The sequence below is a fragment of the Puma concolor genome, chromosome E4, assembly GCF_028749965.1.
Source record: "Puma concolor isolate L17-30 chromosome E4, mPumCon1.1.hap2, whole genome shotgun sequence".
In the NCBI taxonomy this organism is placed as follows: domain Eukaryota; kingdom Metazoa; phylum Chordata; class Mammalia; order Carnivora; family Felidae; genus Puma; species Puma concolor.
Genome location: NC_141683.1, coordinates 15517252 through 15529377, shown reverse-complemented (window position 1 = coordinate 15529377; position 12126 = coordinate 15517252). Strand labels below are relative to the sequence as shown.

At 37.8% G+C, this 12126-nt stretch overlaps 1 protein-coding gene across 22 annotated transcripts in view; it reads right to left on the bottom strand.

Moving 5' to 3' along the window:
• ESRRG (estrogen related receptor gamma) overlaps positions 1-12126 on the bottom strand; it is a 632553-nt gene that overhangs the window by 57779 nt on the left and 562648 nt on the right. For 21 of the 22 annotated variants that reach the window (XM_086694080.1, XM_086694094.1, XM_086694083.1 and 18 more), the window contains 2 exons: positions 9422-9532; positions 5619-5801 (listed from right to left, as the gene is read on the bottom strand). In XM_086694080.1, the coding sequence (XP_086550206.1) occupies positions 5619-5801; positions 9422-9532 (294 nt within the window). The remainder of the gene's footprint in view (positions 1-5618; positions 5802-9421; positions 9533-12126) is intronic. The other variant, XM_025927779.2, reaches the window with a different exon arrangement.

Sequence of the window (12126 nt, the reverse complement as noted above, 5' to 3'; positions counted from 1 at the left end):
CTCAACTACAGCTTAGGCTGTCTGATTTTACTTTTAGGTTCATTGCACCCGTAAAAACCACAACTATAGGTACACAGGTAAAGAAATATCAGGTACATGAAATATTACTTCCAAATGTTTGGGAATACTTAATAGTATTATTAAGCCAAGGCTTCGAGTCTTAAATTTACATTTTCTACACTTAAATAAAAGACTCGATTACTTCATAGTTCTGAAATCATCAAGTTACATATGCAAAAGAAAATTAATCCTGAGAAAAGAGGCGGTAATCACTTCAATTCATTCACAGCAAAGTAGAAATTACAACTACACGTCAATTTGGTTATGGGATGGGGCAGAGAGTGGAGCCTCAGGGTCAATGAACAGTTTTGGGCTATGCATATTTTCAATCAACTAATCAATAAAAATATTTATCAGATGTCAGTGATATAGATACAGAACAGAATATTAGGTGCTACTTATATATGATATAACTCTCAGTCAACCATGCCCTTGACCTGCACATCAAACCATAATCACACACACATATACACACGTGGAAACATACTTCATGTTACAAATGGAAGCATAATCTTATGGTAATTATTTCCACCACACTTTTTTTTTTTTTTTGGTGCTTTTTGCGCATATCATTATCACTTAATGGTGCTACCAGTTTTAGGTAAGTAATGGGCATTTTAAAACCTCCACAACTTTGAGGGTGCCTGGGTGGCTCAGTCAGTTGAGCATCCAACTCTGGATTTCAGTTTAGGTCATGACATCAGGGTTCCTGGGATCGAGCCAAGTCCTATGTTGGGCTCCGTACTGACAGTGCAGAGCCTGCTTGAGATTCTTTCTCTCCTCTCTCCACTACTCCCTCCCTCCCTCTCTCTCTCAAAATTAATAAATGAATAACTTTAAAAAATATTTTAAAAATTAAAAAAATAAAAACCTCCACAACTCTGATTGGCAGATGACATAATCTTAAAAAAACTGGTCTCTATAGAAAATGCATTAGAACAACAGATAGATTTTTAAACAGTATCATTAGCAATAAATGTTCAAAATATTCTTGGGTATTTGCCCACAAGATTTACATCCTAATGTAGAAATAGCTTATACATCTTCTTTAGAGATTTGTCATTTCTAGAAAAATCTCAATACTTCTGTTGAGAAAAATATACAAATCCCAACTCAATGAGCAATTTTTGATATATTCTTCTAACGGATTGTTTTTACAAAAAATATTTCAGTGTAAATGAAAAACACTGGTTTGTAATCTGTAGATTTCTGTTTCTTACATGAATAAACTACCCATAAAGACTGTTTTCTCACATTATCTTCCTAGTGTGGTTTTCCTTTACAGCTTAGTATTTCCTGCCTTCACTGAGCATGAATAAAAATTAGAGTTTTTTGTTTGTTTGTGTGATGTCATTACAATAAATACCATTTTATAAATGTGACTAAGAGGCCCTGAACTTATGCCGAGTCCTCTCGTTCAGTAGGACAGCTGTTTAATTTGTCATGTTAAAAATAAAGAAGCTTACCTGAAAACTTACCATATATGATAAAAGAAAAAAACGTTCTAAAATATATTCATTCACTTAATTGTTCAAATACCCTTCCATTCTTTTAAAGTGAACTGTCGGATGAGACCCATAATATATTTAAGCCACTTATATAGGTCAGCTAATATGGGTTATGCTTTTTTAAGCACCATCTGACTAAGCACATTCTGCATTTTGCTAACAAAGTAACGGTACATAATAATATTTTAATCAACCACAAAGAACAATAATAGATCTGACTGCTGGGCTGATAATCGTCTTATCACACCCTGTGAAACCTAGCTCTAATATTTGACGGAGCCTCCATTACTTGGCAGCCCATTCTAAAAAAAGGCCAACAATGGGGAGAGAATGAAGTGGAGTGTGCAGTAAGTCCGTATCTACATAAAAGAGATTAGAGGCGACAGCGTTCCATTTTACAGCTCAATCATATTGTGTTAGCATGCGCTTATCCGAGCGCGGACGAAATTGAAAGAGAAATAAAAAAGAGTCAGGCAGATAGGAACCAGAAAAGCGAGGCATGAGCAATTTCCAAGGATATAAAAGGATGCTAATGGCGGGGCCCTGTCATTCTTAAAAAGGGCTATTAGGGCACCATCATCTGTTCTTGTGCCCTTATGCTCCTCCAACTAAAGTCAAGCATTTTCTAAAGCCCTTGTGATCTTTTTTCTTCTATAGATAAAGTATGGTCATGTTTTGTAAGAACACACTTTTCCATTTATATGATTTATTAAAGTAAGTCAACTAATTCGATTTACTGATAAAAAAAAAAACCACTCCATATGTATTTTCTTCAATATTTTCTTTTGTTGAATTCTTCATTTTTTTATGTAGCAAAAGCAAGAATACAAGAGTACATTCCCAGCAGTGTAGAAAGGCTACTGATCTTATCTTAGATGCTAAACTTAATTTTTGAACTCTGTGTGTGTGTGTGTGTGTGTGTGTGTGTGTGTGTGTGTGTGATTATACAAACTGAGAGCAGCATAAAGAGAGCAGAGGCTTAAATTTTGGTATTAAAAAATATTTCATTTTAATTTTAACATAACTTTAAAATGCTTAAGACAAAGACAGGTGGAATTTCTGTTCTGATTTGGCTTTAATTCAGGCTCTGACCCCAGTTATGAGGACTGGGTCATGTTATCAGGAACACGATTTTACTTCTATCATGGCACAAATGTGACCTTAATCTTTATATTCTCTTTGTCTCCCTCTCTCCCCACCAGCCCCCCATCCCAGACTCCACACTGCTGCTCTGCCCAACCTCCCTGAACTCGGGGTACACCAGCACTCTAAGATCAGAGCATCCTCTTCCTCTACCTCAAAGCACTGCATGGCACACTCATTATTTAACAATTTAAAAGAATTTCAGTTAAATTCTTGTTCAGCTAATCCTTTTCTGAAAAGCCAACCCACTCCTTGCAATCATTTAAAACACCCTGAGGGTATCGGGAACACCAGAGCTGTGGAACACCAGAGCTGTGAATCATCACTTCACAGTGACCTCCTCTGGCATTTGCTATGGAGAGAGAATAACGTCAGTCCCCACCGATTCTAAGCCTCAGCTTAAGACTGAACACATAATCGTACAGTAATTGTTTCCACCACTGGAAATGCTGTTACTCATAGTTATTTAAAGTTACTGTCTTCACAAAAGTCACTAGAGCCCCTTTACTGTGACAAGTTCCTTTGTAAGCTGACATTTCTACTTAGATGCACAACTGGACCCACAAATTTATCACTGACTTTCCCTTACCAGAGAGCACTGTAAGGAGTTGTTGCCTTTTATTGGTCTTTATTATGGGATGTCTGAACAATATTAAAGGATTGGTTTAACATGTATCTCAATTCAGGGAGAACTTGGGCAGAGTTCTCTGAAATAATGGGTGGTTTGGAGTCATAGTTACATGGTCTTTCATGTCGTTATCAATAACATTAACATTATTATCATTAGTATTCTGAAATGGTTCTGTGAAATGCAGTCAACTGGGTCTCCTGACTCTACTCCAGGAAGCAATGCTGAATATATGCTTTGATGGTACCGGATACGTTTGTGATTCTGTGTAAGTGTTTTTACCTCTTTATGCTTCAACTGTCCCTAGCTATGAATCACAGATGATACTACTCGATTCCCAGGTGAGAATAACAGTTCTCAGTTGGGAAGCTGGGGCACAGTTTTGCTTGCCAGCGGACATATGTCCGTACCTGAGGACATGTTTGTTTGTCACAACTCAAGGGGACTAGTGGTAAAAGCCAAGGAAGCTTGTAAGCACCCTCCCATGAGCGGGAAAGTCCCCCACAACAAAGGATAATTGGTTCCAAGTGTCAATAGTGTCAAGGCTGAGAAGCCCTGGGTTAGAATAACGATATTTTAAATATGTGAGTATAGGTAGGTGTGCCTGGCTGGCTCAGTCAGTAGAGAGTGCAACTCTTGATCTCAGGGTTGTGGGTTCGAGCCCCACACGGGGTGTAGAGATTACTTAAAAATAAGATCTTTTTTAAAAAATTTAAAAATAAAATAAATAGCTGAGTATATGTGTGTGTGTGTGTCTCTGTTTATATAAAATAATAAAATACGTAAATACAAATGATATATATTGATTATCTTCAAAAGGGTCTGTGGATACTTCAACAGATGTTAGCTTTTGTTTCTTTTTGCTTTAAAACACTTCAACACACTTTGCATCCAGATAAGTCAGAAAAGTCTTCATGCATTGTTTAAGTGAATTCTGACATCTCCTAATGCTACAATTCCCAAAGGTCTCAACATCTTTCAGCATATCCTTTATTCGTTTTTCTAGAAGTCACACGAGTGTGATTACAATCGAAGTGCAATATCAACTACCCAGATGATCAAATGCTTCTCCTTTCACATGCAGTAGCCCTCGTACAGGTATCTTCCAAAGAACACACTCAAGCTCACCTATTTAACTAGTTTTGACTTAATTTGGGGTGCTTTATTAGCAAACAGTGTAAGACAAAGTAGCTAGTATAATACAGAGTGATGTTTAAATTAGTTTACAATTTGCTTGGCCTCATCTAGAACTGCACCGAACAAAGCCATTCAGAAATGTCAGCTGTGTTCCTAACCACTGTAACAAATTGTCGCCTGAACGCTGCACACCTAATGACTTCAAATTAGCTTCACTGCGATATCGCCTGACAGTTCGTTACGACTGTTAGCAACATAGCTGGCGTATCATGACCAAGAAATTGGTTTCAGTGTGGGCTGGGAAAGGGACTTCCATCAATTTGATTAAAGAAATTACTGTAGCATTCAAAGCATAAAGACAAACTAGTTTAAGGAGACAGAAATAAGTTAACTGTGCCAGGAAAACAGTGCGCATCATTCAAAAACTTGTTTCTTAACTACCTGAAGATCAAAGTTCAAACAAACAAATAACAAATAATTCAAGCAGACTACTAAAATTCTCAAAACTTGTGATCAGCTCTATGTTTATGGATGGTATGGGACTGGCCAAGAAAGCAAAGTAATAGGCTACTTTCAAATACTACTTTTAAGTTACCGTATGAGAAACTGTATGATGTCAATTTAATATTCATTTTTATCATCTGTGTTCAAATCCATGGGAAATAGTAAATGTCAACCAAAGGAGAGCTTATAAATACAAATAGCAATTCAGTGTAAATAGCCACCACGAACAACAGAATGAGTTATTCTTAACAGAAAAAAAAAAGGTACATTAGATAACTGCTGACAAAGACATTGTTTTAAGTGAAAAGAAAAAGCAGAAGTATCTCCTGAAGGGAAAGGTCAGAATTTTAAGAGGAATAAAGACATATTTTTTAAAGATACATTCTTCTTTATCTTATATTGGCAATAGTGCTTTTGCATATGAAGAAAATAACAAGTGTTCGAGGTGCTACAGACATAGAAAGGTTTATGATTCGATTAGGATCAGCAAAGCTCTAAATTAAGTATGATAAAAACAAATGTAGAGGTTAAAAACCATACTAATGAGAAAATTTTGAATTTGTCTAAATCTACATAGGCAACCTAGGGAATCATTGCAACCTTTTCTGTTTCATTTTTTTTCTTTTCAGAAAATGTACCTGGAATATGCTTCGCCCATCCAATGATAACCACCAACTCTCGGTCAGCCAAGTCACACAGTGTAGTGAGGGCTTTGATGTCACTGTCAGGGACCGTAGGGTCAGGCATGGCATAGATCTTCTCCGGTTCGGCCACCAACAAATGTGAGACAATCTTGTTATCTGCAGGATCAGACCAGAGCACTACAAGATCACTAGTAGCATCATCCCTGTTTCACAAACCCTAAAGTATGCCGCATCTTGAAAAATAATTCAAATTGTCTACAATAAACCCCAAATATTCTCTATATATATATATATAGCAAACAGTGTTCGGGAAAACTCATAGCAAGAAATAAGCCACTGCAGTTGTAACAGAATGTATTCCTTTCTTCTTTGCTCTACCTGCCTTTGCTGGAATGAAGCATCTGTCCTGTAATGAAATTTTTTATAGCAAACAGATCAGAGAAGTTAGATGCTTTCTAGGTTTGCTCTTTGATTCTTAAGTGGGATTTCGGGAAGCAGATTAAATAGTATACAACATCTTTAAAATAAAAATCCACAATGAGCCACTGAACTGTAGAATATAATGTGGAAGGCAGAGAACTACCAGTGCCCAGAGTCGTAATGGGCACGAAAGTCATTAATTGTCTTAATTCTTTTAAAGAAGAGCAAAGGTCAGAGCCCTTCTGCCTGGGTGAATTACTGACTATATAACTCTATCTCTGTGGGATGCATTAAATAGGAATTTCTCTCCTTTCTCTCCCTCCCCACACACCCAGCCAATCTTTCAAATATAGCCAATATCAGTTTCCAGAAAACTACTCCTACTTAAAGGCGACAATATTTTCTCTTTGGAGCGCCTAATTCTTTAATCCTCGATTTTTATCTGTTGTCTTTAGCTCATTCTCTGGCTCAGATTTATCTGTCTGAAATTTGTGATATATGTTTTTAAAATCCTTCATAAAATAAACACTAGAGACAAATGGAAAGCATCACATCAAATGTGTTTTATTGCTTAGGGGCATGTGAGAGTTTATGGAAGGGCTGTAAAGCCTTGCTAACAGAATGATTTTTCTTGTTGGCCCTATTTTCAATTTCTATGTGTAGCTTTAGAGTTTGTACTTTCTTCTAAATTAAGAGATACAAATGGGTAAGAATAAACCCAAATATTTTTATGCTCTATGTACTACTATTACTCTAGAAAACCAGGGCATTAAATGGGACTTTTGTGAGCAAAGCCAAAGTTTCCTCTGTGTTTACTAGATAATTTTCCTTTCATTATTAACTATTTAACCCATCATTAACTTCTTAACCCTAAATGAAAAGACTGCATATTTCTTAGAATTGAAAACGTAGCATGCGTTTTGGTCTTCTTTAATGAAATGACAAGGAAATTATCCAAGCTATAATTAGCAATTTTTCTAACGTTTAAAAACTTTATTATTATGGCTGCTTTAAGAATTACATTTATTGCAAATCATCAAAGATAACCGTTCATTGGCAGGAATATTCAATTATCACCAAATTGAAAATGCAGATTTGGGAGGAAATATTCCCAAACACCATATTTTGTAGGAAAAAAATAAAATTAAATACAGATTCTTTTTTTTTTTTTTTTAACTTTTAGGATCTGTGAAGAATGGCATTTGTTTCTTATATATGCTATGGAAACAACACCCTGTATGTTTAGTTACACTTGGAAAAGTTTCAACTTCCATTGCTCTGACAATGCGACAAAACCTGTCAGCAACCACTGGATTCTCAGGATTAGAAGAAAATGCAACATTCAACAAAGGGCACAGAAATGTACCCAAAGAAAATCCTGACTCTACTTCCTTTAGTACTGAGAAGATGGTACTTGTTTTACCCAAGTCAGTGGACTTGACCGGAAGGGTTAGAGAAATTTGGCTGAAGCGAAGAAATTCCCATTATTCGGAAAATGGAATAGCCGACAGCACTGTTTCTAGGTAAATCTTATTTAATGTTTCCCTAATTAGAATCAATAGAACCCAATTTTCATTCTTGGGCTTTTGTAGTACACAAACAATCAGTCAGGGTCCAGAAATCTCCCTGAGCCACTTTCTCAGCAAAGCCCAGGCACAGCCTCTTGACTTATCTGACAGGATCTGAAAATTAAGTTTTATAAATGTTTGTTACAAAAACACACTAATTGGATGGACTAAGGGAAATTAACACAGGGGCCTTGAGATAATGAGTAATGATTTATTAGGAGTCCTCTTTATCTCAGACAAATGGAGCTCACTGAAATTGCTATAATCTTCTTAAAGGTACTTGACAAGCCACTTCCCAATTTCTCAGGTTTACGCCGAAAACCATAGATGTTCCTCTATCGTGTGGACTTACAAACGGGCTGGTGCCCATTTTTCTCTCAGAAGAGGAAATTATCAATGGTTTCAGTCAATGTTCGTGCAAAATGAATGAGAAATGGGCAGGCTGTGTAATATTGAGCCTAGGAAACTAACCCCTAACGAAATTAAGCATTAGTGTTTATTGCATTTTATTGTATTATCAGAAAGTTTTTTATTATAATGTGCAAAATCTGCTTAATGCAGTCCTAGATTGTATTTGCAGAATGCCAACCAGCTTATGCAGGCTGAGGAGAAGATGCCAGATTGGACAATTGAAGGTATAATCAACATAATGTTTTTTGGAAAGGCAAAAGGAAACTATGCCATATGTTCACTTAAGCTTTAATTTTATGTAAAACTGGTTGTTTTTCCTTTGACATAGCTAAAATGTCCTTTCATTTACAGTTCAGGGTCTGTTTTATTTATTTAACAGATCCCCATATGCTCACATGTATGATGCACAGCAGCGACCCCTCCTGGAGAATCTGAATTAGAAGCGGACACTTTCTCTTCCCTTGAAAGCAGATCAAAAATTACCCGTGTGTCTTCCCACAACTGCTCTGGATGCAGCTTCCTCTGGTTAAGTGCTGGTTGTGTCTTCTGAGACAAAGACAGCTAAATGTGAGAACCGTTTCCATCAAAGCACTTCTCAGTGCCCAGTACGAACTCTATGCGTAAATATCCTAGGAGGTTAGCTCTGTTGTGCTAGAACTATGAACTGATTTTTCAGAAAATGGGATGCAGTTATTGCCTCCATCTATATCCCGGCTCTTTTTAGTTAATGACAAAGAGAATGGGGCTTGCATTTTAGCAGTGTACCCATCATCCTTTCAAATTGCAATCTGGCATTATAAAACCATGGACTCTTTAAAAACAATTCGTAAGGCCCATAAGGGCATCTGAGATGGAACCACCAACCTATGCTTGTTATTAGTAGGGCCCATTCTTGTTTTAATCTATTGCTAGCTAGTGTGTTAACCTTCCATAGCTCCAAATTAATGAGGCTCCTAATGTATTTTCATTGGGAGGTTGAGCAGTCAAACTCATTTAGTTAGTGAAAACTACAAAAATCACTTTCTTGTGAAATCTGAAACTAACAGCTCCAATGAACTAATGATTACAGTATGATCCATTTTACGTACCTCTGAAAATAAAGATAACCAGTAAATGTAAAATTCTCACTATATAAGCTATGCCTTAATATGCTTATGCTTCTACAAAATGACTACGTGAAAAAAAGGTAGGGGAGAGAAACCATAGGGAAAAAAAAAAAAGATAATTAGCTGAGTTACTGTTGCTCCTAAAAGGCAATTCTTGGGAACAGAGCCACGGCCCCCAACAAAGACTAGTCTCCTTGGAGTCAGTGGGGATGGGCATGCCAAAACGGATATACATTGAGCCAACTGGGAGGATTCCGTGTGTTGGAAAGCCAGACATGTCTGTTGTACTTACATGGCTTTTTGGCTGGCTGAACCAGCTGAGGGTTCAGGTAGGGGCTGTTCTCCGCATCTATTCTGCGCTTGTACTTCTGCCGACCTCCACGTACTCTGTCAAGGCGCACCCCTGTGGGCAAAGACAGGCACTGGCTTACTCCTGAGGTATCCATCTTTGAGACCAATCAGATACATGGAGTATCACCCGTGGGTGCTATGGAGACCGAGAGTAGAACCCAGAATGGTCCAGAGGTGTTGGGAGAATGTAAAGAGGGGGTGACTAAACCAAAATTGCCAGTAATTAGAAACCAAATCCAGCAGGGAGTAACAGACCTGAAAAACATTTGATGCAAGGCCATCAAAGTCCCATTTGCACACCAAAGAAAAGGCACATTTCCACGGGAATTAATACAAAGCGACTGTTACTTGGTACTAGCCTAGTTTCTCAAATCAAAGACAGTGGCAAGCTGATCCTCTTCATCAGTCACCAGTGAAAGCTCAATTCGTAAGAGCTATCCAACCCTCCCTGGTCCACCAGAAGGCTGGATACGGCCCCGTGGAATTGAACTGAACTGCAAGCGTGTGCATGCCGTGAAGAGGTGGGATGACACTCCGTAAGAGGAGATGTTCCATACTCTAATGTCACCATGTCTCAGAGGAGAACGTCATTTATATTTTTGGCACACGTTTGTATTTTCTTCCAGATGAGAGAAAACCGGGACTGGACACAGGACAGACAAAAGGAGCTTCCTGAAAGAATTCAGAAGGCTTGGACGTCGAAGGAAGGCTATGTTAGTGAGGGAGAGCTGAAGGGTGAAGCTAGAAAAGGAGGTAAAGCCGAGAGGTATTTAGTAAATACCCAAAGAGTGAGGAGTTGGGTCAAGGTTCAGAGAGTTTTTGCTGGTACTGGATTTAAAAGATTGAGCGAAGAGGCAAAAGGTTAAGAAAGAAATTAAATATAAATGTTTCATATGTGGGGGAGTGGTGAGCTGAGCTTATTAATAACTTGGTTTCCAATCTGCAATTATGAAGTTTAGGACCGGACCATATAAACCTTTATCTAATGAAGAAGTGGCTTGGGAGTAAGAGCAAGGAGAGAGACTCACTCTGATATTAGGCTGCACCTTAATTGATAAAACGCTATAACATGATCCGTTAACAAATTCAAGCAAGTAATTCACTGTACATGTTTTGGCATTTCTCAAAGTGTTTAGAAAACAGATTTCGTTTAACAGCATCATCAGTATTATTATTTTACTGAAAAGGCCCCTCAGAGCCTTTAATATGCAAATGACCTCTGCAAAACTCTCAGAAGGAGATACAGCCTATGCGATGTTCTGCAAATCAATTTAACCAAAGATCCTGTTTTTGGACTATTTAGTAACATCATGTATAACATGTGAATGGTGGGTTCTCTGTGTTTTACGAAACCGTTTGGGAAAGGCTGATACAGCTCTAGGGAATCCTGAAGTGAATACATACACTCGAATGTTCAGGATTACTTAATTCAACCACGAGATAAAGTAAAACACAATTTTTCATATTAGCTTCATAATACTGCTTTAAGAGTTGACTATCTTTTCGTGAAACACAGAAACATATGCTTGGTTCTAGATAAAGCCTGAAATGTCATACTGAAATATCAAAGCAGAGTTTAAAGGAAATCAGGAGACCACTTCAAGAGCAATTAAGTAGGTTTCCACAGCAAATTTCACAAAACAAAGAAATTAGTACAGTGTCTAAGTATTTACTGAAAATAGTAGCACACATGAGTTACAAAGAAGCTGTTTTTCTTACTGCTGCCTTTAAGAAAAAAGTCTATTTATTTATTTTGAGAGAGAGAGGGAGAGAGACACGAGCAGGGGAGGGGCAGAGACAGAGAGACAGAGAAACCCCAGCAGTCTCCACAGCGGTCAACGCAAAGCCCAATGCGGGGCTCGAACCCACGAACTGTGAAATCATAACCAGAGCCCAAAGCAAGAGTCGGAGGCTTAACCGATTTAGCAACCCAGGTACCCCTCCCTATTGCTGTTTTTAAAGTACTTTCTGCCTACAGTAGAGTTCTGTTCCCTTGTTCATCTGATTTTAAGTGTAGAAAAGTTGGTGGAAAAGAAACTGCAGAACTGGGATACTACGCTTCTTCCCATTAGGATGCTGATTTTGTAGAGATAAACGGTAGAGTACAAAGAACAGAAATACTTAATCAAAATGTAAGGCTACTGAAGTTTAAAATACTGTAAATCAAACACTGTAAATAAAGATTCTGCCTCTATTGCACTTGAGGGCACATAGGTTTAAACCACAATCTCTCATTAGTAAGGAAAACACACAAATGATACTTTGTGTTAAAAAAGAAACAGGTATCTACAAAAAAAAAAAAAATGAAGATGGTTTAAGGGAAAAAATAAAGATATTAAAAATCACCAAATAAGAGTAATTTAATGTTGTAACTACTCCTATTTTATAGAAAGTTTCTTGGGGGCGCCTGGGTGGCGCAGTCGGTTAAGCGTCCGACTTCAGCCAGGTCACGATCTCGCGGTCCGTGAGTTCGAGCCCCGCGTCGGGCTCTGGGCTGATGGCTCAGAGCCTGGAGCCTGTTTCGGGTTCTGTGTCTCCCTCTCTCTCTGCCCCTCCCCCGTTCATGCTCTGTCTCTCTCTGTCCCAAAAATAAATAAACGTTGAAAAAAAAAAATTCAGAAAGTTTCTTGGATTATCTAGTCTAAA